The sequence below is a fragment of the Chroicocephalus ridibundus genome, chromosome 1 (assembly GCF_963924245.1).
Source record: "Chroicocephalus ridibundus chromosome 1, bChrRid1.1, whole genome shotgun sequence".
Classification (NCBI taxonomy): Eukaryota; Metazoa; Chordata; class Aves; order Charadriiformes; family Laridae; genus Chroicocephalus; species Chroicocephalus ridibundus.
In genome coordinates this window covers 158,259,410-158,286,702 of record NC_086284.1, presented here as the reverse complement: position 1 = coordinate 158,286,702, position 27,293 = coordinate 158,259,410, and the positions used below count along the sequence as shown (strand labels likewise).

Here is a 27,293-nt window from a genome sequence, read left to right as displayed (position 1 = left end):
TAAAATACCACGCTTAGCTATACTGCTTATACCTATAGATATACAAAGTAAAATGTCTCCATCTGCTCTTTTACAAACATTTGAGTACCTGTCTTAAGGTCAGACCAATAAGGTGAGCTAGCCCAGGTGCCAAAAGCAAAGGCCTATAGAAGAGGAGAAGAACAGGGCAAGTAAATGTGATGCTTTGCCTTGAGTAACTCTTCAGCCTCCAGTTATTTGTGGCTAAGGGACTTTCTCTAGAAGTGGTGATATTTAGCAACCCCTAATGCATTTCTCTTCCATGAACTTGTAAACCTTCTAAGCCCATCTGAGCTGCCGACAAGGATTTCCACAGCATGTTATATGATCTTGTTTCGTCTTGCTTTTATCCTGCCATCTCCTTGTTTTCTGTGACGCCCCCCAGTCCTTGTATTGAAGGGGACAGCGAACAGCCGATTCCTAAGCACTTGCTCCTTGCCAGTCCTGATTTTGAAGATCTGTGTTATATTCCCATCTCCATCATCTCTTTTTAGACAGAGGAGTCACAGTTTTCTTATCCATCCTTCTGAATTGGCCCTTGAACCAACTGCTAGCCTTTGAAAAGGCTAGAACATTTTCTAATTCTTTTCCATCCTTTTTGAGAGGGGGAGACTAGAACTGCATATGCCATTGAAAATCTGGGCGACCCGTGGATTTATAGAGTGACATTTATATAGCGGCTACTTTTGAAAAGGAGTTAAACAAAAAGAATCCATTTTCAAAACACGGATAAACTTTATAGCATCCTAAACGTAATACGCCACTGAGACTAGATTAATACTGGTGAAATAAATTCTGTCTTTCCTAACAGAAGATGAAGAAGAGTTTACTGTAGAATTTAGTTATTTTAGGAACAAGGCAATGGGCCACTATGAAATCATTGTTGCCTAAGGTTTTAGTGTTGCCTTTCACTTGTAGCTTCATTTCAGCAAGCAGATTATTTCTGCAATGCAGAATGCACTTTCTTTCTGTGTGCATTAAACCCTTTTTAGTTATATAAATGTGTTTGAGTCACTGAGCACAACAAAATACCAACAGAAAAATAAATGAAAATTGCTGATCTATGCTCTACTATAAAAGTCTGTTAGCACTTTTCTCATCATTTGTGGAGAGGAAGCGTTTCTGGACTGTGTGTGTGTGCTCTGTCCAGATAGTGAGAGCCATGTTATGAATGTAATCTTTTGCTTCACAAATTGAGAAAAGAGTTTCCTTGATTTGCATATTTTTTTGATGTGTTGTGCTGCCTCTCTTAGAGGTTGCAGTTGATGTCAGTGTTGTGTACGTGGCCTTAGAAGAGTAATTGTTTGACATAACTTTTGAACAAAAGACTGGTGGAACTGAGACACAGCAGTGACCTGTCTGTCCTATAGAGTTAGTGATCTTTCTCGAACTTACTCTTGACGCTATCATCCAACCAGCGTGCAAAGGAACCTTACCAAACCCTGATTAAGATAGTATTCCCCCTGCGGCATTTCTGTCTGAGCAGGAAGGCTAAAACTGTATGTGATTCAGATACAAAATCCTGCCTGTTACGGCAGTTATTCCAGCAGCCTGTGGGCATAGATGTACTTGGAGTTATGGGCTTTCAACAACATGATCCCTCTTGTATTTTGTGAAATTTACTGAGCTGTCATGGTAATATTAGTGTGGCAGGAAGAAATGCACAAAGGAGAAGAGGAGGGATGATGAAAATCCATGAGAAGAATCTGTCTTAAGAAAATATTTCAGAACAGGTGTCTTGAGAATTTTAGGCTTTATAAAGTTTTGTAAGTTTGGGGGTTTCTTTATTTGTTTTTAATCCTACTCCGGGAGCAAAATTCCCGAGGTGGTATTTTTTTGTGGGATTCCTGCTTTACTTACTATTTGTATGGTGGTGAGCAGTAAACCACGGTTTTGACTTTTGAGAGGAGGGAAGGAGAACCAGAGGCTGTACACTACCTTGTTCTGGTTTTCCATGCCAGCACTGGCTATAGCGTGCACTACTTTTCCCCAACTTGATGGTAGAAACCCATGCAACTAACTGTAAGCACTTTCCTTCTCTACGAGGATGCATTTTCTCAACTGTTTTATCCATTCCCAGTAACGGTGATAGTTGACAGAAGTGCTGTTGTGATGACAAATATGAGACATAATTTTATGAAGCGGTACTTGGTCTGAGGTGAGAAAAGGGCATCACTTCTTTATATAACCCCTTTTTTTGGCCCTCAGATCGCAAAATCTTGCTGCTTTTTGAGATGGCGCTTGTCGTAGAGGGTAGAGGCTGTAATACAACTGTAATGGGATCCCACCTAAGCCCAGCTTAGCTGGCATCCCACCTAAGGGGCAATATAGTGAACTGCCATTGCACATACACTTCTTCTTACATAAAAACACGGTTATCGAGTGAAGGTATTTAAATCGAACTAGAGACCTTTTTTGTTTTGGTGCTTAAGAACATTTCTGAAACGAGCATCAGTGAAGGATCCCTCTGCCCATTTCTCAATGAAGCTTAGTAATTTTTTTTTTTAAAGTAGGCCAGGAAAGAGTTTGTGCTTATGGCACGATTGATCTCATCACATCCAATTTCGTAGGGAACTTACGTTATTGGCACAAAAAGACCTTCAGAAATACAAATGGGTCTTTTTTCAGTATTTTACGGGAGGCTATGAAAATGGAACTCTGCTTCTATGTGATCTTCTAATACGTTTTTTACATCAACAAACGTTTCTTGTGTCTTAAATCAGGTATGTATCATTGTTATCGAATTGCATGTATAATTTGTAAGCATACTTTACAAGCATCCCAGGCTATGATCCGAAACGGTTTTATGTTGAAGGAGACCAATGTAAATAAAAATACAGAGGGTACACTTACGTGCATAAGGGGTGGGAATGATATTAGAAGAATGAGCTGAATAGCAAAATGAGACTGAGAAAGGTGAACATGCTTCAGTACTTCTAAGTTCTTATTTATTGGTAGATTGGTAGGTGTTTAAAATATCTCATGGAACAGTCACTGCAAACAATATGGATGAATAATTCTTGTGGGAGGATGAAGTAGGTGACATCTTGGATGGGATAGTAGAAGCATGGTAAAAAAAAGAGTTAAAATTAAGAAGACTCTAGCAAGCATACTAGCAGCAGCAAGTAATTGTCCTTTCTGGTGCATCATGAGAGTGATGGAGTGAATTCACACTACCCTATGCTGTGGTGCCCTGGGAATACGCAGGAGGGCTTGGTGGGGTGAATCTCAGAATGTGGAAGGCAGTTTGCAGTGTTTAATAGCTTTAAGTCTTCCTAAATCAGACTGATTTAGATCTTCAACCCACGTTACTAAGAACACTGATTCTTACTGCCTTGATGCGTTTAAACTAGTAGACTTAAACATATTTTTTTTTTCTGTGAAGTTTCTTTATCCTGTAATTTTTGTAGCATTCCACATGCTAGCATGCCAGTAAAGTCATAAGTCAGCCGGACTTCTTTACAGGGATTCCTGTCCTGTTCATAGATTGTGTACCAATATAAAGTATTATTTTTGAAATCATGCTTAGCTCCTTTTTTTCCTAGAAATGTATTTTAACAGCTTCTCCTCAGTGTGTCTAGCTCAACAGGGAACAAGGCAAGACTGGTATAAAATCAATAGAAAAGCACCTTAATACATTATTCCTCCTATTATGTCCAAATTCAAATGCTGCTTGTAGGAACTACAGGAAGAATACTGAGTAAGCGTATTTCTTCTCTTCTGCTTTCTGATGAAATTATTCACTGACCTATGTGTGCAGTGCTTGCATTCTTGAGAAAGCAGGTTGTTGACATTCCTGGTGTGTCTCTGCATCTAGCAAAACAATATATTGGCAACCGTGTTATATTTCTGTGACTTGAACAGTACTGAAGCTATTATCTGCTTTCATAGAGTAAGTCTTGACTGAGGTGGACAGACTTTGTTTGTAGTCTTCTGCAGAAATGATTTGATTTTTCTATGAATTGAGCTTCAAATACTTGCTTTTCATTCAGTATGTAACAATAGAATTAAAGCACTGCCTTGACTCACCAATTTGAAATCATCTTCCCCTTCGATTTCATCAGGTTCTGCATTTGTATAATAATATAATGCCTTACAAATGCGTTAGTTTAGACATATTCATTTTGGTGGTAAGCTTCAGAGTAGTTTATCTTTTCCCTTTCACAAATTTATAAAGATAAAACAAATGAAAACCTTCTCTAACAATTTTAAAACAAGAAATCTTTGCTAATGCTGGGTTTGTGCAGTTTTAGGTAAAGGCACTGGAGGCTGATAAAGAGAGGCTCAGTTTCAGCACCTGAACAGGTGGCAGCGTGAGCGCAAACGTGCTCTTAAAAAGAGATTGTATTCTTTCCTTGTGGTGATTAATTTATGAGTAGTAGATGACTGATCCACACGTGGCATTCTGACCACCTGTCCTAAGATAAGCAGAGGTCATTCAATCTGTCACACTATGTAACTTGATATAAAGAAAAGGAAGACTACAGCAGGTGGCATGCAGAAATTTACAAGAAAATGTAGGAAGCCTCTTCAGTCTGGAACAACACTATTTGTTCGTTCTATTGAGTCTCAGTGACTCAATGGTAGGGGCATCTACCACCTCTCTGGGCAGCCTTTTCCAGTGGAGGCAGAGGGAGAAACGGGCAAGAGGGCAGGATGGAAAGACTGGTTCTGCCTGACAAGGAAGAGTAAGACCAGATAAGGAGTTTACCCAATTGCAACTTTAGGAAAATAGAGCACAGGTTCTGTGATGCCTGGAGTGAGCGCTTCTTGAGGGCTGGGATGGTGATACCTGAGACTTGCCAGTCCTCTGTTGCCAGCAAGCGTCCATGAAATACATTGGCAAAATCTCAGCCACCCTAGCTGCAGATGTGCATAGAAGAATACATCCTTTCTCTTCTTAAATCCCCTCCTTTTACTACGTGTTTGCCAACTTCAGCATGAAATGAGATAAAATAACATTCTTACATTCTACCCAACTTTGACTAATAGCAGAATGCCCAACCTGTGCCAAGGATCCATCAGGGTGGGAGAGAGCAAGAGAGTTCCTATGGAAGAAATGAATTTATGATTTTGTAACTCAAGACTCTATTGCAATGCCTGTGCATGAGAGGATCCAGTTGTGATTGTTCAGACATTCTTAACTGTGCCATTTCTTGTAGTGTGAGTGCTTGTCTTTGCAATACTAACAGTCTTTTAATTCAGCTTCTGTGTGGTCTGTCTGCAGATAAACATTTGTGCATACATATGCTGTGGTGTACGTACATGTACACATAAATATATCTGTTTCTTTAACTGTGCTTAGACTAAAGGTTATGTTAGACTGCAGCTAGGAATAAGACTACTCAAAGTTAAAAGATCAAAAATTTTTATTTTTGCATGTTGCTTTACTCCCCAGAGGGTTTACAAGCCCAGTATGCTAGAGTTAACTCTAAGGTATGTTGAAGTGCATGCTTCAGGCATGCAGCAATCTTAATAAAACCATACTAGTAATTCTAATATTACTAGAATGTTTGTTTCTTTAGTTGTCCTTGCCCACCCCACCCATCACACTACTGAAAAATGAGTAGTAACTTTGCGAGTCAAGTCAAAGGTGCTTAGGAAAGGGTAGAGCACCACCAAATTTTTCTGTGAAATAGTTGTACCCAGCACGTGGTGAATACTCTCAACATCTTTGGAGCGAAGGGGGCTGGAGGCAAGGGAGTGGAATGTAGTGAAACAGAGGAAGTGATCATCAAAGATCAGCAGCAGGGCTGTATAGGCATGAGGGTGGAGTATGAAAGGGAAGTAAGAAGGGAAACCACTGAAGAGATTCAAAGGAAGAGTGTCGCACCCAGGAATATCTTCAAAGAGAATAGACATAATGTCAAAAATGTCAGAGGTGGAGGTGGGATTTCAACTCTGAAGAGGGGGAAGTTTCAGGAAGGGTTCACTAGGTGGCTAGGACTTAAAAAATGTAGAAACAGTTACACCTTCACCTGGTCTGGCTGAATAGTGCCTCTTTGAACCAGTGGTTGCAGTCATTTACATAAATTCAATAACTGAATCACCCACAATGATGAATTGAAGGGAATGTTGTAAAGCCCAAGAAAAATGGGGTATAGTGGAAGACGTCCAGATCTGTTCAAATAATAAGCTTACTCATTTTGTGAGAAATGAACTCCAAAACCTCAACCATTCATAGCTGTTGAATTTTACAGGAGAGCTTTTATTGCCATCTACTGGTCTAAATAAGCAGTTTGCTCAGCTACAACATCCTTTCTAAGACCCATTTGGAAAATGTTTGCTTACTGAGAAAATATTTTGAAGAGATTGTTTCAGAATATTTCTTAGGCAAGCTTATCTTTGGCATGGTATCAGACGAGTCTGTTTGTAGTTAAGTATGCTGGCATGCCAAGCTTTATGAAAGGGGGTTCATTTAAACATCTGGAACCTGACGCACCCATAGACAGACTCCAACACATGCTTCACTTTGCAGGAAATCAGCTCTAGGAACACACAGAGGGTTTTGTACGTGTGCTGTGCAGTGGGTATGCATACATGCACTTTGAAAACGGGAGATGCCAACATTTCTTTTTACTTTCAACTTCCAAACCACATAAAATTGAACGAGACTTGAAAAAAAAACCTTTCTCTTAAGTAGTTCTTCAGAATTTCTCATTACTCCAGAGCCCAAAAAAATCAGCAGGAGAGCTTGAAACTTCGAAGCTTGATTAAATTAAGTTTGAATCAAATCATTGACAAGGTGAGATTAGCTTTTTTTTATAAATACGGTTATGAAAATGAAAGGCCCAGTTCTGCGTCTTTCTCAAGCAAGACACCCATTGAATCCTTAATCCCTTAATAAGATCTCTAGGATAACTATCTAATTTCTCTAAACGCCAAAGCCTTTTATATATTTTTTTTGTCTATTCAGTATGAAATTCCTAAAAGATAGATTTTCAGTTCTTTTCTGGAGGCATCCATGCTGGCTGAAAAGTCATTGCCAGGCTGCCGTATAACTCAGATTTGCAGAGTGTTTATCTTTCGTCAGATGAACTAGATGTTTGTACAAGCACTCCCAGACTCCTGCAGATTTGGGGAGCTCAAAACAAGGAAGATCAGCAGTGACATTATTCAAATTATTTAAACTCTCTTCACTCATTTTGAGTGAAAGAAATGGAAAGATGACCTGGCAGTGGTAACCATTTCAGTCAGTGCACAGGTGTCTATGGCCTTGCACCCACAAGTAAACAAAAAGCTCCTCACATAATGATTAAATCTGAAGAAATAGCTGGAAAAAGATGTAGCAGCAAGAGAAGGCTATTTTTTTTTTAAATAGATTTGCTGATTTAGAGTTTTAAACTGTGTGTCATATATTGAAGTAAGATGAGAGAGTCACGGGGGTTTTATTTTTCTTTCCCCTGCAGTGCTTGTGCTCATTCCTGAGACTACCATATCCTGACCGTACTCCTAGTGGCCATTGTTTGCAGATCTTAACCAAAGCTTTTGTACACATTGTCACTCATGGTTCCTGTTTTTTGTCTTTGTTCTTCTCTCACAGCTACAAGCCCCCAGTGTGAAAGGCTTTGATTTTGCTAAGCAGCATCTGGGCCAGCACAATAAAGATGATGTCCTCATTATCCATGAGCCAGCTCCTTTACCAGGACCTATTAAGGATACTACCCCATCTGAAAATGGAGATGTGCCCAGCCCCAAATCCAAGACTTCCTCAAAGCCTTCAAAGACTGTTCGACACAGAGGGAGGTCAGTTCACAGAAGAAAAACAAATTGTAGTAGGTGACAGTGTATTAATGGCTGTCGATTACTGTATTTTTAGGGCAATTTTAGTGGAAAGAACTGTTCCAGAGCCCTGGGACTTGCGTTTTCTAGTGGGCCATCAGTTACGCCTTGCTACTCATTATTACAAGATTGTGAGAACTTAGTGTCCATTTTTCTCTTAAAGGCAACATGCCCAGTTAAGAGGGGTATTTAAGACACTACTAGGGTGGCTTGGAGTCAAGTCATTGCTTGTTCAGTGGAAACACCAAGTGTATGTTTTCTGATGCATTCTCTTTGTAGTGCTCTCTAGCTACTAAGGCAACAGGTGCTTAAAACAAATGAAAACCATTGACAAAGAGCAATGTATCGCAATAATATTAATAGTGACGAATACATGTATGGTAAGTTGTAATTCTGAGAAATAAGCAGTATCTCCAAAGTTCAGGGACGATGTGTGAGTGTTCTTATTTGTGGTTATCTGTTTGCCCTCATAGCAAACCAGCTTTGGTCAGGAAAAGGAGTGATAACTTACAGCTGTGCCAGTGGAAAAGTGTGTGTCAACTTCCAGCAGTAATTTTCTAAACTTTTCCAATAATCAAATGATGTGAATGCATCTTGCTGGGAAGAATTATATTTGTAGGACAGGCACTGTAACAGAGCTACGCAGTAAAGAAGGATCTGTGCATTTAAAAAAAAAAAAAAAGGGAGGGGGGGATAAGTGGGAAGGTAATAGGTGGGAATGAAAATGGACCCCTGAGGAGGGGAGTGCTATGATGAGTCACAAACAGCTTCTCACTGCGGAGCTCCTCTGTGCTCCACTTGCCAGTAATTCTTCTTCTTCTCCCTCCCTCTCATATTTTTGCACTCCTTTGTGTCCAGTTCTGCATCCTCTGTGCTTTTACCTATGTGCTATTGCATGGGGGGAGGAAAAAAACAACCAAGGGCAGAGTTGAATGAGCTTAGAAAGAAACTAGCGGTTGTTCTTCCCGAGCTGCAGGTCTCTGTGGCACAGCCTGCTACTCTGCTCAACCTTCTGTGCTTCCTCTAAAGCCTCAGATGTCCTAAGATCCTTGCTTCATCTTCCCCACGGGGGCTTCATACAGCTCAGGTTCCACCTGCCCAGATGCTGAGCCTGTCTTCCTGGCTGCCTACAGGCCTTGCAAGTAGTAGACTACCAGTGGTACAGTGGAAGTTGGGCAAAATTGGAAAACAGTGGAAGAAAAAAATAGCTAACTCTTTTTGGTGTAGCTTAAATAAAGTAAAACAAATTAATATAAATCAGAAGGACAAGTGTTTCTGTGTTCCTTTTAAAAAGTTCAAAAGTGGTCTGAGAGAGAGATGGTACTTAGGGGGAGGGGAAGGTATCTATATTCACATTCACGTAAATATAAGAAAGAAATTTAAACTTGAGGCTGTTACTGTATTTCACGTAGAATAATTCAGAAAATGAAGCAGGAAAAATTTTCAGGAGCCGACATTTTAATGTTTCCCCTGAAGACAATAATGAATCATTGATCAAATTTGGAACAAAGATACTTTTTTTTTTTTAATAGCATGTAAATTCAAACACTTCAAAATGTTTTCAAAAGATAATTTCCCTCCTCTCCCTCATCCTCCCTTAAGAGCAAATCTCCCTTTAGGCTTAACTGTGGAGATACTACCATCATCTCCCTTACATGCTGACATGCCCATGTCAGCTTGAGATTTAAAACATTTGTTCCCTGAGGCAGAAATTGAAATGTGAAATGATAGCATAGTGCGTTATGTTGGTTTTAGCTGTTTTCTGTTTTGTGAGGAAATGCAGAACTCAGTTCATCACAGTGTAATTCAGGACTGTATGTTGCGTGCCAGGAAGTACAGTGGTGATGTGAGTACACGTTCTGTATCTGTAAAAAAACAGCAAACAATAAAACCATCCAGGTTGAGCACAGCATCTCTAGGCTCCAGCTGAGAGTTGGCCCTGTTGTTTTGGCTTGAGAGGATGCAACTGCATATTCCTCAGCACTTATAAAGAATGGCTGATGTTGATTCAGTACTATTTATGTTCCTATAATTTACTTAATGATAATTTAGATAGACTGAGGAAAGAGTATGAAGGGAAACAAAGCACAATGAGGTGAAACAGCAAGTCAGCAGCAGATCTGGAAATAGAACTTTGGCCTTACACTCTGCTGAACCAAGACAGAGGTGATAGACACAATGGCTCTGCCCACCCTCTCCACCTTAGAAAAGAGGAAAAGATGCAATGGTTCAGATCTGTAAGCTCATTGAGAACCATTTCTCCTTTTTTCCCTGCTATTTTTTTTTTATTATTATTATTGGGATGTGACTTATTTGTATTACAGTCCCGCAGAAAGAATGAAAGATGAAGCGCAATTATCAGTGCATTGTTCAGGGAGGAGAAAAAAGGGGGGTGAATTTGGAGCATTGCCTGCTGCGAGCAGTAGGTTTAACTTTCAATGAACTTGTCTGGCTGGGTGTAGTTATCTTTGTGTGTGCTCTAGGCAGGTTGATATTTAGCCAAGAGCCTCAGTAACTAGTTCAGATATCCATCTAGCCCGAGCGAATCTTGCACTCAACAAGGTTAATGCACAGGCAAGTGCACACTTTCAGCGGTTAACTCCCTGCAGAAATAGAGTATGAATGTTCACAAGACAAAATGGTCACTAGAGACACTACCACAAAGGCTAATCCTATGTGAAAAGACAGGGTTTCATGTCAGCTGGGCAGTGATGTATGCCCTGTATTTTTGCTATTTTTATACTATCTGAATAATTTTACATTTATTTTATACATATATTTATTTTATATATATTTATTTTCTATTATTTACGTTTTATAATTTTACTCTTGGGGAAAATCACAGTATTTCCTTAAATTTTTCTGTAATCACCTGCTAAAATTATGGGCACTGAAACTGTAATTTGTAGGTAACAAATGTTTTTAAGAATCTCATGCCTGCATAGGGTAAGTACGTAAACGTAGCATTTCTGAATTGCCCTATGTTTAACTAGTCAGGAAAATATTCACATGGACTTGTAGTGTTATCAAGAGAACACCAAGTTAGCAAGTCTGAGTATTAGACTAGTTACCTCAGTGGGTTTCTTGTTTCTAATAGAATTCTTTTGTGTCTGAAGAGTAAACTGCTACTTATAAATGCAGAGTTTTTTCTTGAAGTGTGTTTTAAAGGAAAGATTAGTTAATAATCTTGTCACATGTGAATCCTGTTGCAGTCAGTTTTCACACACAACAACATCGTGGCAATGAATATATCTAACCATGAAAATTTATTATAAATTTATGTGTAAACAGAGGAAAATATTAGCAGTCTTCAGAAATACTTTAGCACAGGATTCTTTTGAGTGTGAGAACTGTGCCCCTTTGCAAGCTTACGTTACATTTTTATTTGTTTGTTTTTTAATGTTTGTGGCAGAGTTTCACCATCAGATGCTGAGTCCACAGCAAGTGAGCAATCCAGCGGGAGAGAGACAGGAGAAGAAACTGCAAGACCATCAACTGTTGCAAATGAGGGCAAACCACGCAGAGCAGTGAAGAAGGGTTTGTTAACTTTTCTTCTCTGCACTAGCAGTGCTTTACTCAGGTTGAAGAGTTACTCTAGTGCTGTAACTTGTCTAAACTCATCTTTGGCTGTTAATTTTTCTGGTTTGTGTCACAGAAAATTTTCTTCCTCTCTTTTTTGGTTTAGTTTCTTCTGTTGAAACTAAGATCTACACATTCCTTTCATTCCAGTAAGCTTTTAAAACTAATGGCTTAGCAGGAATGAATCTTCCCTCCTTTTCTCTCCCACACACCCCTGGCAAACTTCTTTCCATTTAGGCTTAATTGTTGTTCTCATGGTAGCAATCTTGCAGACAGTTACATGGGCAGTAGAGGTCACAGCAGGACTTGGTACGGCATGGGTATATGTCTCTAACTGTAACTTCAAACAAGTGAGATTAAGAAAAACAGGCCAGAGAGCCTTCATGATTGTGCTTTAGAAAGATGAAAATCCAGTGCTAATACGTTAATAACAGTGACTTTTTTGGTAAAGAACCATTTTCCAGTTAAAGTGCCACCATTTGTCTTGGGGGTAGCCTAAGATACATTTCTTTCCTCATTGAAAAGTTGATAAAACACTGCAAACCCACTTTCATTTTTTTAATTAAAACATTCTTTTAAATTCTTTTCCTGTTTAAAAGTGTGTGGGTAACTGTGCCTACACAAACACTAAGTGTTTTTTCTGAGAGTCTTTTGTGTTTAGATAGCTTGCTCCTTGCTCGAGGTTTTAGTTACCAGATCTTTGCTTTAAATCGCAATAGTCTTCCTAGAGAAAATGTGATACTGAATATCTGGTAAAGGAGCTTGTGATGTCCCCATCTGTTCCTAATACACGTGGCTTGGTGGCAGCAGAAACTGAGAAGAAGAAAATATTGACCACATTGTGAGCAGTTTCTTCAATATATTGAATGTTTTTCCACGTACTCCATGAAATACCAGCTGAGATGTAAAGATGACTATTGAGGAATGTAGTGCCGGTGAAATTCAGATCATAGCAGACAATCTTTAGGTTTTGCTTATGTTGAAGAAATGCGATTGAGGAGTATGTAAGATAGTTTATTATAAACTGCTAGCTCTTGGGTGGCTAAAGAGCAAGTTAAAATAGTGTATGATTCTTAAACTTTCATAACGTGGACTACTCCTGTAAGAGCAAGGCTGATGGAGCAGGCTTTCCTCTGTAATAAACATGTAGGGAAAGCAAGCACAGGATCTGCTAGTATGACTAGAAAGTTATACTTCCAAATAATTCAGCAGGCAATGTATGCTGTATGTACTTTACACAGTTTACGCAAAGAAGATAGTGCGTTGATGTTTATATATGTTTTCAGTTCCTTGAGTTAGCTTTAAGGACCAAAACTCGTGCCCAAATACATATAAAGGAAAGCAATTATGCTATGACAGAGCTCTTCTTGGGATAGTTTATGGGCTGCTCCAACCTATCTGACTTCAATTCTCTTGCCCTGATTTACTGCTGTCCCACTTCTTATTACACTTCTTAAAACCCTTGTGTAAAGTTTAACATGCCCTTTTGGTGTAGAAGTGTTAGGTATTGCTGCATCTGAATTATCTGGCAAAGGCAGCAAGGATATTGTGTAAGATGTGTCCTTTTTACCTATCATGCTCTTACTGGATCAAATATACTATTTTTTCAGCATTTGATGCCTCTAGTTTGGTAATCATAGGGACTGTTTTTAGCATTCAGAGTTGGAGGCAATGTCCACAGACATCTATGTCTTAAATGGCAGATTCAGCTCCCTTTTTGTGCAGCTGAGGGTTGGCAGTTTGATCCAAGTTCATGCATTTCAGTCAAAGTAAATGCAGTCATCTTACTGCTGTGTTTTTTCCAATTGCCATTCCAGCTGAATGATTTGTAATAATTACTGTGTTGTCTGTTCTTTTTCCTTTATGTTGTCAGGACCAAACAGAGTGGGTAAGTAACCAGAGCTGGTAGTTGAGTACAAATACGAATAGAGGTGCTGGGGTAGCTGCAATTATATCTTAAGGATGGAGGGATTTGTCTTTTGAGTCTAGAAAACCAAAATTGCTTTTGAGCTATTGAAGTATAAAAAATTGTCAGTAACACAAATTATAGTCATCCAATTTAGGCACATTTTTCTAATTTCCTCCCAATTTTTTTTTAAATTATTGAGGAAAACATCACTGTGAAACAAGAAAAACTGAGGCAGCTGTTGGTCCTGAAACAAGGGCAAGAAGCTTTTTATAAAGAAGTTATAGATATTGTTAATGTCTTTACTGGAAGCCCGAGACTTTGCAGGCTACCTGCAAAGAAGCACAAATATTTTCTCATGAACTAGTGGTTTTAAGGTCAGGACATAGCAAAGATGGGACAGGAGCAAGCTGACACTGTCTTTGATAATGCATACCATATGTAGTGATAAATCAAGGACTGTGTCCTCTGATAGCAGTTTCCATCTTCTAATAGTAGAGAAGGATGGATATCAGGCTGTCTATGATGCTTCCCGTTGTTGTGTTTATACAAGTAACTAATGAGAGTCATCAGCTGCATCCCAGGGATATAATCAACTGGGATACAAAGAAACTGTGAAATTTATCTGAAACTGCATACTTTGGCGTGATTCAAATACCAGTGGATCAGTGGAAGACTACTTGATTTTGGGTTAGGCTTTACGCACATTGGTTGCTGTGTCTCTTCTTTTCAAGAGGGTGTGGGAAGCAATAGCCTTCTTCTATCTCCAGCTGTATTGGTTTTCATATGAAATCATAGCTTCCTGCCAAGCAATTAATTTTCCTGACATTTTAGTTCAGTTAGTAGTTTCAGCCCAGGGGACACTGATGAACATTGATCCTGACATGTGACCTATATGGACTGGTTGTTTAAACGTGTTCTGTCCAGTATTTCAGTATTAATTCCTCTCCATTATTTTTCAGCCTCAGCTGTCTAGTCTGAGATCAAAATTTCATTCATATAGTGCCATCTGATAGCTTTATAAGGAAGACTTTCCAACCACGGACAACCATGTAATATAAAACTTTGAAATGAGAAACCATTCTTATTGGTTTCCACTCGGTCAAAACTTCTAAAGAAACTTGTTCATGTGTTGAGTTAGAAACCATTTCACCTTTTGCTGTTTGTGTACAGCTCTGTGCAGTTCCTGACTTTCTTATCTACTTTACTATACTTCTGTCTTGGTTGGTATTTATAGACACGTTCAGTGTATGCATATAGGGAGGATTTAAAGGCAAGGTGCAGCTTATAGGGGTTTTTTTGTGTGTGTGTGCATCGTTTCTGCAAAAGAGAGTAACATATGATGTTACTCTAGAGCCTTAGCAAAATTTGACAGTGGGATGTTTGGACAGTTTTACAGAATGAGTTTAAAAACCATTTCAGCTAAGAGGCCTCTGCCAAGCACTTGTTTCTGTGTGCAAAAGGAAAGGTTATGGATGAAATTATAAAGGTTCAGAGTGAATGCTCTGAAGTAATTGCTAAGCAAGTAATATGAAAATAACCTTAAATTTCTATGTGGGAGATCAGTGAGCTTTGAGAAATTATGTCAGACTGGGAAGATTGGAAAAAATGACGATGTATGGGGAAAATGGGAAAGATCAATGCAGAAGTTCAAATTTCCATTGTGCTACAGGATTGCTCTGAGGGATTCACACTAACTACTTAAATATAGAGATCAAGAGAGGCAATGTTTGCATGATCCTAAGAAATGCATGAAGATGACAAATGGTAAAGATCATATAAATAGTTACAGAAGAGATAGATGGGTTCTCTGTCTTGCAAAATATTTGGGACGCAGAGATCTTCAGTGCAACTGTTTACCTCCTTTTTAATAGCACTTTATATAGGAAAGTCACATTTACAAATGATGCATACCATTTATAATTGTGTATATTTGACAATGCATTGATCAAGTTTGAGAAATATGAAAAATAAGAATTTTGCTTAGCTTATGGCCAGATTGCTTTCCAGCCCAAAAGTAACGTGCTGTAAAGTGCACCATTCCTTCCCTCTCCTGCTCCCTTTTTGTGCTAGAAGAGGGAAGCAAAGGAGCAAGTCACCTACTGTGGTCTTCTACAGAAAATAGCATTCACTCCTCTTCTGAACCCTATACTTCATTACCAGCACACGTTGCAAATGGATCAGAGCAGTGACTGTGTTCTTTTCCTTCTTCTCTGTTGGAGTTGGATCATATTGATCAACAGCTGATTCTGTATCAGAATTAAATCAGATTCTCCTCCTGATTTGAATCTGAGAACCACAGCCCGTTATTAGAGGTCTGTGCAAGAATGTGGAACTACATCCCTCTACTCTGTTGTGTTCCTCCATAAGAAGAGTCACAAATCTTAATCCCTTATTGCTTATATTTAATGGTGAAAAGCAGTTTGAGAATTTGTGGTGTTACCATGTGGACAAGACAAAAGATTATTTTGCAAGTCTTCAATAGTTTTTGCAAGCCACAATAACAGTTCCTGTTGTAGGCCTAGCTCTATCAAAAAAATCCTTAAATATGTGCTTAATTGCAAACCACTGGGGTGATCCTACAGATTTCAAGTCTTTTGAGGGAGATGACCTGTTTCTGTTGAAGTGATTAACTATTGGCAGGAACAGGGCCACAACTTTCATGTGTATTTGTTTCCATAGTGTCATTTGCTGATCATATTTGAGTTGATTTACCCTCTTCAGCAAATTACAACATGGCAATATTTGTGTAGCTTGTAGCTTGCTTATTACTATGTGAACTGTTTATCCTGTTACACAGAAGAAAACAGTGCTTTTAAAAGCTTTAATCAGTAAAACGTCTGTAAAATTCTTTGTATTTTGTGTGGATTTCTAAGAGGTTTTTTTGCTCATATATCACTCTATCACTTAAGAACTGCACTTTGCATTGAGGCATCTTTTATTGCTCTTTGAACCTCCATTTGAGGAATTTGCATCTCCTTAAGTATTGACAAGAGGAACCATTAGCAGTACGTACTTGAACAGCTTTTTATGGCGTGAAGTAGATTGAGATTTTGGGTGTTTGCAACTGCCAAGAGCTTGATATATAGAAATAAAGAATGACAGCTCACCTTCTGGAAATATAGTGGAAAAATGTTTATAAACTGCAAACCACGGGGTAAACTTGGGGTATGCTAAATGTGAATCAGCTGGAAGGCCTATAGGGCAAATTAAACACAGATGGAAAACATGGCATAGTCTTGTAGCATAGCATCCATAGAGCTTAATATTTGACTGAGGTAACCTTAGCCCCACTACTTCACTCTGTATTTGTTCTGCTGATCTAGGACCTCCTCAGACCAGCAGTGGAAATGAGCAGCACTCTTCAGCCTCTATCTTCGAACACGTGGATAGGATGTCACGTTCCTCGGATGCCAGCAGACGTGTCCCAAGCAAGATCCAGCTGATTGCTATGCAACCAATGGCAGCACCTCCCGTTCAGAACTCGGTGCTTTCTGATCGAGTAGCAGAGACCAACAAAATTAATAAAGAGGTATTTTTAAAGTGCTTTGAATGTTTGTGGAGGACTGTATGCCCAGCCAAGAGGGAAGTGAATAGTATCCAGTTTCTTGTTATCGGGAGTTCCACGTTAGTTCCTGAGGAGTTGAATTTTGACAAGTTACAGGAATAATCTTGTTACTATCCAGAGAGATAATGTGACCTGTTTTTGAGAAATACCTAAACCAAAACTTAAACACTAAGAGGAGTGAATTTGATGGTCAGGATACCTTGTGACATACGAGAGTTGTGTTAATTAACATGTGAGAATTGGAATGTCTGGCCCACCTTGGTTTTCATTCTACACCATTCTTTTGACTTTTCAACAACTCAGGATGTGGCTTATACAAACAAGTTATCTCAAGACATTCCGGGGTGTGAATTTGCAGCACATTCATTGCTTCCAACTTCTGATGTGTTTATCTGACAGCAAACATACAGAAACTTCCTGCTTTCTCTGAGGCTCATGTTACTGTAAGCAGAATATGAGCACGCCTGGGGCATTGGGAGAGAACGTAATGCATTGTAAAACCACATTGTACGCTGCCTGACAGTACCATGTACCCGCATCCTAGTTTTGTACCGGGTGTAAGACAGCATCTTCTCATAATTAAAAGTGGAAGATTCCTGAAACCTTTAATTTAATTGTGTTAAGATACTGTGTTTCTCAGTACTTTACGGAAGAGAGGTAAATACATTAATCTAGTAAACATAGGCAAGAGGGGCCGCAAAACAGAAATCTGATTATAAGGGCAGAAGACACATAATTCTAACTATAAATGTAAAGCGTAAATCTGGCTTGTGTCCCTTTTATGCTTTTTGGGGCTTTTCGTGAGAGAATACACAAGAATCAATTTTTATTTGGTTTTTAATTCGCTGCTGCAGATGTGTTCCAGAACTAGTCCAGCACAGATGGAGCAGTTGTTGCTACCTGGTCTGGTGCCCAAGGCTTTTCCATTGATAAGAATGACTTCAGTGAGTGAGTGTTGGGCCAGAACTTAGAAGTGTGGTGCTATGATAGTTCTCCCCAGGTGAGAGGCACTCCAGGGAATTTGAAAAAAAGGCAGGAGAGGGGCATGAAAGCTCAGACTGCAAGAAGACGTACAGCTGATAACGGCATGTTCATCTAGGGACCAGAGCCCTTGTATTGCAGCTACATTTCTGCATAGGTTGTGATGTCCTCTCATGCTCGGTAGAGGCACTGAGTTATGAGCTCAATTAGCTCTTTAAGTTCTTGCTTCTTACATGATGAAGGTCATTAAAGGGAATGGGTGACAGACTTCAACACTATCGATCAAATGTATCTCTGTTTGACAAGCAAAGGTAGATATAGCCTGTACTGTTTGGTCTTATTTTTTCAGAGCAGTGTCACTTCTGGCAGACAGCAGGAGTTTTTTGTGTTCCTCCTACCTTTTGCTAACAAAGTGACACCTCTCCTAATTGCACCTGCTGTGCTGGCAATCATATTGTGTATAATAGTACATCTACCTGCGGAGACAATGGTGATACTGCAAAATATCCAAGAAAGAAAGTGTGTTTAGAAATTTTGTGACAGGACTTTAATCCTCCAGAGATTTGGGGGAGAGAGAGGGAGGATGGAGGTAGGGGCAGGCAGGGAGGTGAGGAGGAGAGTTTTATGGAAGAGCAGCAAAAAGTTCTATTTGCAAAAACTACAAATAAAAAATGCAGTTGATTTTTTTTTTTTCCGCCCCCTCCTTCTTTAAGATACAAACAGCCCTGAGGCATAAATCTGAGATTGAGCATCACCGCAATAAGATTCGTCTTCGTGCCAAGCGCAAAGGGCACTATGAATTTCCAGTGGTGGATGATGTGGTGGTGGTTGACTCCAAAGAACAGCACAGAATATATCGCAAGGCACAGATGCAGATTGACAAGATCTTGGACCCTGGAGGCAGTGTGCCTACTGTCTTCATAGAGCCCAGGAAGAGGTAGGGATTTCAAAGATGGGAAGAACAATTTTAATTTTTGAGTCAGCATCCAAAGTACATCAAACCTAAACTTGGGAACTTTCAGAGCTTGAAATCGTTTTGATCCCAAGCTGAATTTGACTTATCGGTGTGAAAAGGTTTGGGTTGTTCTAACCATTTTTATTTATTTCAGTATATGCCAGTATGTTTTGTTTTGAAATTATTCTTTTACAAGTTCTCAGGGGTGACTTCTCAATAAATAAACTGAAATATATGAAAACTGACTTAAAACAATTTAGTATTTGCTCTGCCATTTGTTTAAATAATTCTTGTGTAGTGTAGAGGGATCAAAATTGCAATATAAGCACTAAAAACGATACATGCATATATATAAACTGCAAGAAATAGTATTTTTATAAAGGGGGAAAGGTGCAAAATAAGGAAAACCTTGAACATCATAAAAAGCCTAAAGATTCTGAATTTTAAAGGCAAACTCACAAATCAACATGATAATCTTTTATACATTCCCTCTGGGTAATGAGGCACATTTGTCAGCCTCACAGATCGGCCTTCCTGGGCTCGTATTTTCAGAGGAAGTCTTCCCTGGGCTCTGTTTAGGACTTATGAATACTGGCACTTTGTTCCTGGAGCACTGGTACCCTGTGACTGGTTCCACACTGATAGAAAGTAGCTTTTCCCTAGCTACGTGGGTTCCTCACCTGGTTTGCCTGGTGGGGTTAAACCCAACATGCCAAGCGCAAAGCCTTGTTGGCAACCGTGGTCTGTTCTGCTACTACAAATGTGTCGGGTGTTGGTCTGGGAGGTCCAGAGATGCACTGGGCCGGGGCTGGAGCACGGACAACTTCGGAAGATGAATGTAGAAGGGAGGTGAAAGCTGGAGAGAGTTTGAGGGAGGGGACAGTTTGGAGAGCTGCTAATGAAAGTGTTACTAGGAGAAACTTGAGGAGAGAGATTCAAGGCTAACTAATGGCACTGGCATGAAAAACTGGGAAGGGGAAGAGAAACAGGGCTGAACAAGGTTGACTGGGAGGGAACGGGCAGAGTAGTTCAACCTTGAGTGGGATGAGAAGAAAAATTGCAAAAAGAAATGTGATTACCTTTGTCTTGTTTGGTTTTTTTCTCTCTCTCTGCTTTTTATTTTCTTCCTGTTAAGTTCTCGTGCAAAACGCTCTCCCAAGCAGCGCCGGCGACACCAGATAAATGGTAGTCCAATTGATGCAGAAAAGGACAGGTTAATCACAACTGACAGTGATGGAACATACAAGAGGCCTCCAGGAGTCAATAATTCTGCATATATTGTATGTATGTCTCTTGACAGGAGTGTTCTGATAATTGTAATGACAATTTTGACATGGGGAGGTTTTTGGCCTTCTGCCTGCTGTCTGTATGGCTAGTTTCAGTCACATGTAGTTAGCATGTAAATTAAAGTGAAACAAGGATTTCACTGTCAGTAATAAGCAGTAAAATTCTGCCAAGTATTCCTTGATATTACAGAGGCCAAGAACCAAAACCTTGTTTTCATTAATGTCACTGTATTATGCACATGAAAGTGTGCTTCCGCAATATCTTGAACATAGTTTCACTCTAGTCCAATTTGCTGGATCTTATGTATTCATATGTTACAGAAGATTTCGTCCTTTGCTCTCACAGGAAGACTCGGTTCCTTTCATGAGGAATTTTCTCATCTTTAAAACGTGGGAATTAATTATTAATTAAAGAGAAGCATGTCTCTGTACTGCAGTAACTTGAAACAATCCTAGTACAATGTCTTGAAAATTAATTTTGTTTCATGTCTAAAAAAGGCAAAGACACTGGACAGTGCTTTTGTCCAAGACTATCCATGACACAAACTGTATTTAGGCATCTTTAACCACTTCTAAGCAGACTTTAGTAAGCCTAATGCTAATATTGGAAACCCCTGGACAGTTTGCATCTTGAAAGATGGTTTAATAATTTTAAGAATTGCAGCATTAGCTGCATATGCAGTCAAGTGACTACAATGTCAATTTCTGCGGTTTCCCTCTGCCTTCAAACAAGAGTGTGATGATTTTAATGTCATGCTGCAGCAGAATGAATTATCATCTGGAGCTGTTTAATTAAGACGTGTCACACAGCAAGCTCAGCCCCTTTGGCATCTGTAGCGAGACGGTACTCAGAATGATAAGTTCCTGATGAAGTAGAGGCTTTTGCATCTTAACAACTGGCTTTGCAGTCTGCGTGCAGTGGTAAGAATGAGCTTTGATAATAAGTCTGCTGCTGCAAAGCTCATTTAAGTTCCTGTTACTGATGAACAATAAGCCCGTGTGGTAAGATCCCAGGTAGTAACTGCGATGCATGCCTCAGATGTTGCTGCTATGAAGTACTTATATGAATCCCGTTCAGGTGTTGCACCCAAGTTCAAGTTCCATGCAGCTAACCACTTGGTTGCTTAACAGCTCCCTTTGTGTGTTTTTCTAGGAGGTAATAATTGTTTAATGTTATTGCTGATGTGGTCAGTTGTATGCTAAAGACTTAATTAATTTCTTGGAACTGTAAATGCTGCAGAGAAGTCAAAAGATGTAGACAGAGCTGATGATTTTCTTCTGGGTGGAGTAAACACTCTGCACGAATTCTTTATATGCTTGCGAACCACGAGATTTCTATTATAGCTTGTGTAACTCCTGCACAAAGCTCCACTGCCTCAGAGTCTTTCAGATCACACTGAATGAAGTATTTGAATGTGCATGCGGAAGTGGGCAGGGTAAGGGCCAGGTTTTGTCTGGCACTGGCACTTGTGCCATTTATCTCATTGTGGTTCTGCCAAAGAAAGTGTTGCTTGGACTTAAGGCCCACAGGGGCTTGGAAGCTGGATGGTTAGATTGTGTCTCTGGCTGCCCTTCACCTTCTTTCCATTTCTTGCAGTCTGATCCAGACTTGCCTCCTGAACCTCAGACATCATCTTCAGCTGATGTGGGGAAGTTCTCTGGCTTGCCTTCTCACCCAGTCTCCCAGTACATCCCACCGCAGCCATCCATTGAAGAGGCTCGGCAAACCATGCACTCGCTGCTGGATGATGCTTTTGCACTGGTGGCTCCTAGCAGCCAAGCAGCCAATTCCACAGCTGTCACACCACCTGGGGTTTCTGCAGGACAGACGGTAAACAACACTCCTGCTCCAGCAGGGAGGGGATCCACATGTACCCAGTGGGGATCACCTTACGGTCCAACTCAGGCAGTAAACAACCCATTTAATGTGAGTGAAATTTAAAAGGCTTTTCTGGGCAGGTAGTTAGCACCAGTTGAGCCATGGTCACTGTTATTGTGCCTTTGCCATTAGGACTTACCACAAATATGGAACAGTGTCTAGAACCAGGAGGCTTCAGAAATGACTGTCACAAGACGGTGAACTTGCTTTTTTAGGCCATTTGGATTCTTTTCCTTTTTCCCATCCCAACCACAAAAGAAGATAGGAGGTTCTTCTCCTTTAGGATAACTTTTCTGTTTTTCTCAGTTATGATCTTTCACAGATCAGTCTTGTTATCTCCAAGAGTAAAACTTAATTTTTTAAAATCTGTGTGCTAGTTCATATTTTGACAATAAAGAAATAATGTACTTGGCTTAGGTCGTATTTTTCAGCAGGGTATCCAAATGCTTTCAGGAATTGAGGGGTAAGGAAGCGGTATTTCTGTGTATGATTTCTTGCATTTTATGGAGCGCTGAGGCACATGGATAATCTTTTAGGACATCTTGATTTGCACAACTATTCAGCAGAAGTTAAATAAAGCCATTGGACTGGTAAGTCCGAGCCCCATGGTGTCTCCGCTGCAGTCTGAGGCTGGTTGAGGTATAAGGAGATTTCCAAATAGAAAGCTTAATTTGGTGAAAGTTTTAAGCTGAGTAGACGTTGGAGCAGCCCTTGATGTTCTGCAAGTGAGAGAAAGTATTTCTGAAAGGTTTTTAAGTTAAGGCTCCGATCAGGCAGAAGATCACTGTAGCAGTGATTCCCAGATCTTCTTGTGCTTCTGGGTTTGTAAAACTAAGCTCTTATGGCTGCAATCAAGTCACACATACAGGCTTAGTGATCGCTGCCATTCATCACTTAAAACGCTGACAGTGGACTTCCCAGGGTATGCCTTTTGATTTTAATTTGGTTTTTTTCATTCTTCTGACAGAGATATGTGGAATTTGGAATGACTCCGCCAACAGCATCAGGTCTCCTACCAAGGTAGCTTTTCACTGATAGAATTATCATTTATTTTCCTTGCAGAGTTCTTACTGGCACTGGTATATTATTATGCAAAGTATTGTATAAATGAGAAGTAACAGGAGTCCAGATCCAGCCTGTGTAATTTATTTATGTGGCATAAATGACATATGCATATTGTACGGAATCCAATCCTCTATTTAAAAGAAATGTGTTTCTAGCCCCTTGGCTATAGAGATATCCTTCCAAATATTGCGTAAACCACTGAGTTTCGGCTTTTGCAGAGTCTGAAACAGTTAGTCAGATGCATGTAATTTTCCCAATACTCTCACTTTCATCTTGTTTCTGTAGCCTCAGGGCAACAGTCACTCACAAAAGATGACTAACAGATTCATTCTATTTTTAACCAAGTTGAGAACAAATTACAGACTGTGGTGACCCTCACAGAGAAAGACTGCCTTTAGGGCCTATTATTATAAAATCAGAGGGAAGAACAAGCTTTCCATCTTCTGGCCTTGCTGTGGGAGAATCACGTAAAGAGAAGAAAACAGTTATCCAAGTGACCATTAGTTCCACGTTTAGTGTCTGTGTTTTAACTACACATGAAGTTAGACTCTTGAGTCATGGTACCCACTAGGTTCAGACTCGGCTCACCCTCTCCAAGCTGCTGCAGCCAAAGTGGTAAAAAGGTGGCCTTGTGCTGCTCTGTCATTACCTTCTTACGGCTCGCCGTATGAGATGAAATCCCACTGGTATCAGTGTCACTCATTAGATTTCAGCTGAAGTCTTCACTGCCTTGGAAACTTGATTGGTAAAACGGATATGAAGAACTTTCCGTTATCTATTCTTCTGCAACCTGATTTTCAAAGGACCAACTGGAAAAGGAGGAATTTCTAAGCATGTTTTCTTACTTAGGTCTTGACTGAAGGTGAAAATTTCAATGTGAGTGGAGCATACATGAAATGGCACACAGTATGACAATGCAGTGTATTTTTTGTAATTTAGGTTACCTTGAAGATTATGAACTTTGAGACTGCCAATACAAAGCATAATCAATTGGGTTTTTTTGAGGATTTTCTCTTTGGCCTGTTATGCATTCAGGGAAAATGCGATAAATTAATCATTAAGGTGCTGTAGCATATGTTAATACACCTGAGCAAGATAGTATCTTTGCAACGTATTTTTTGTTGAAAAGTTTAACAGCCTTTGGCATAGGCACTTTGGAATTCTGTAAGTTACAAATTAATGGCATCATTATTAATAGTTCAAGTGCTCGCTCTGGCAGTGCCAGCGGATTAAGTTAATGATCTGCAAGGTCATTGACCTTAACGGGAAGAATTCCTTTGAATTTTCATTAAAATAGAAGGTTTCCTAAAGCTTGGTCAATAGAAAACAAGAAAAGAGTTGTCATGGTTGTGAAGTGGGAGTTGTGCTCAAATTCAGAAGGTAATTCTAAATAAATTGATAGAAACAGTGCACCGATTAGAGGACGGAAAAATAACCTGAGGTCAGTATGATTAGGTGCTATGTATCAATGTGTTATAGTCCATTGGCTTAAATATCCGATGCATGGAAGAATAGTTGAGTGACCGTACTGTTCCCTTCTCTGTACAAATGCAGTCAGGATGTTTAATGGGGTGGAACCAACCTGGATAAAAAAAATTAAATGTAGAAGACCTAGGTCACATAACAGCTAGGCAAACATAAAGGCACAATGAACAGCTTTTACCAGGAAATGAATATCACATCGTGTAACAGAGATACAGATACTTAGCCATAGTGGATTAGTGGTGTAAAATTGATTTTTAGGGTGGTATCTCCTCACTTAATTAAATTACTGGAGATTAATAATTTTTTTGAATGTTGAAAGATAAATTGAAGGCTGGGTCTTAGTCTGGAAATAGGAAGGAGCACTAGAAAGCTTGTATGATGTAGATTCAGAGCTGTATCCCGTTTTTATACACTTCTATTGATCTCTGACTTTAAAGAGTAGCTATATCTACCTATTATAAAGAAGATTGAGAAGAGAGGGGAATGGGTTATTAAATGTGCACCTTTCAAGTACAAACTCATCAGCAATAAAGGATATACTTACTTCCTGTCCTCTGAAAAATTGGCACAAAAATAATACATTTGCGGTAACGTTGAGAAAATATTTTCTTTAGACAACATCAAAAAATTCTAGTAATTTATCGTCTACAAGATTCCAGCTCAGCATTGCATGCATAATGGGCCAGATGATCAGATCCTTTACTGGTTACAGTGTTTAACATAACAGAAGTGACAGTGTTAATCATTACCTACCCATTCAGGCATTTATTTTAATGAGCTTTTAAGCCTGGTTGGAAATGGTTTCCTCTGGATCTCCTGAGTGGACAGGTGGGATTGTATGCAAGGGAGCTGGGGAAATTCTGACACTTCCTCAATGGGGTTGTTGCAGCTTGAACCTCTTACACCTCCTACATTTAGTACTGTATGCCAAGTAGCTAGTACTTTAATTTACAATTACTCATTTGTGCTTTATTAGGCTCTTATTTGGCTTTGTTAGGCTCTTTATTATTATGTCATCTTTCTTTGCTATCTGGCTGTCATACAAAGGTGGTTAGTTTTCCAAATAAAGCACAACTCAAGAATAGTTTGAGTTAGATGCAGTCACGAAATTTTCTTGCAAAACAAAAGGGTGTAAAACTTTAGGTCTTGAGGAATGGGCTAGGTTACAGTCCATAGTCAAGAAGGGCTTACAGGCCGTTGTGGTAAAAAGGCATACAAAACTCATCCCTAGTCCTCACTTTGTGTAATTTCACGTGCCTGACTTAGGATGTTTGTCTCACTTTGCTTCCTTTATGCTCACCTGTGAGAGGCTCCTGCAGAAAATGGTTTAGTGAACCCAATCTTTTCTTTGAATGCCTCTTGAGGAGCGTGACTCTCTTCTTCGATCATACCTGGAGTCTAAGAGAGACTAGCCAAGTAACCTAAGGACCTGAGATTTAGGCATCCACACCTCTACCATATGGATGGGAATCAATAATCCTTGCAAAGTCGGCTGCCATCAGTCTTTTAAAATATAATCTCTCCATGCCAGCGTTAAGATATGTTAATAGTAAGCGTAGGAAAAACAACATTTCCATCTCCTTCTCTACTCCCGTTCTGTGAATGAATTACAGGGTTTCTTTTACAAGTCCCATTGCCTTGGCACAATTAATAAAGTTAGATTGATGAGTTTCTGTTGTTAACTCTTTTCAGTAAATACATAACGTCAATGACTACCAGCACCAGCCTGAATTATAGGAAACAGTAATATTAGTATACGTTGAATCTCTTCGTATGTGCTAATGACAGCTTTGAGTACTTTGAGTCTTAAAGAGTCCAGTATTGAAAATTCCCTGAAAAATTGTAAGAGTGCTTGATGAAATAATAATTGTTCATGAAATATATGTGTAATGCAGTTTGTATGTGTAAAACTGTGTGCCCAGAAACTCTTGAGTAAGAGTCAGATTTGTTGCTAAGGTAAGCAGCTATATCACTCCCGAAGTCTTACTTTTCTGTTTTTTTTTCCATTGAAGATGCATTTTTACCCAGGGGAAAACAAGATCTGTAGCCTTTTTTCTCTGCATTGAGGAGACTGCAGCACGTGAAAAACACTTGTGTGAAATTCTTAGAGTTTCTAATCCCTATTCCTGTGCAATGCAGGTCATGAAGGAGGAATATATTCCTCAGATGTAATTATTTTCTTTAACATTTAAGGTTAAAATATACATGGAAAGGCATCATAAAGAGTTGTTCTATGGGGTACACCTGCATTACTGTTTCTAATTAGGCAATTCACTTATTGTAATCTCGAGTCCTTACTTTTCCACAGGCAGAACTTTGGGCCAGGTTTTCTTCAACCTGCAGAGTTAATACACCCAGACCAGCAGCCACCCGAGGTTCAGTATTCCTCCAGAGGGATATATTCAGAGGAAATGCCATCAGTTGCACGGCCACGACCAGTTGGGAGCACCGCAGGTACACTTCACTTAAGTTTGAATATGCACTAAAATAACTGATCCTTTTCCATATCTACTCTTACACTGGGGTCTCCATTAAGAGATCATTTTCCTTCAGCTACTACATTTGAAATGTGGTCCTTGTCTTCACTGCCAAAAAAAAAAAGTGATCACAAAGTGAGGTTAACTTCACCTCCGTAGGATCTTGCAGAAAAAGGCAGTGCTTTGCCACCTTTTTAGTATCTTACAAGCATTGGTATCACACACAGTGTATTTTCAAAAAAAGCCATTCTCTAAGAATGAAAAATTAATTGTTTTAGAGCATACAGTGTATGCTGACTTTCCACTGCCGAC

General features: G+C 39.5%; 1 protein-coding gene across 4 annotated transcripts in view; it reads left to right on the top strand.

Annotated features, from left to right (window-relative positions):
* The window catches only part of KIAA1549 (KIAA1549 ortholog), a 152,907-nt gene that overhangs the window by 116,703 nt on the left and 8,911 nt on the right, over positions 1 to 27,293 (top strand). For 3 of the 4 annotated variants that reach the window (XR_010069090.1, XM_063320409.1, XM_063320387.1), the window contains exons 11-18: positions 7,562 to 7,764; positions 11,213 to 11,337; positions 16,612 to 16,817; positions 18,548 to 18,771; positions 19,925 to 20,069; positions 21,673 to 22,002; positions 22,922 to 22,974; positions 26,813 to 26,958. Coding sequence is in view for 3 of the 4 variants with exons in the window: in XM_063320409.1 (XP_063176479.1) it covers positions 7,562 to 7,764; positions 11,213 to 11,337; positions 16,612 to 16,817; positions 18,548 to 18,771; positions 19,925 to 20,069; positions 21,673 to 22,002; positions 22,922 to 22,974; positions 26,813 to 26,958 (1,432 nt within the window). In the remaining variant the exon portion in view is untranslated. The remainder of the gene's footprint in view (positions 1 to 7,561; positions 7,765 to 11,212; positions 11,338 to 16,611; positions 16,818 to 18,547; positions 18,772 to 19,924; positions 20,070 to 21,672; positions 22,003 to 22,921; positions 22,975 to 26,812; positions 26,959 to 27,293) is intronic. The other variant, XM_063320396.1, reaches the window with a different exon arrangement.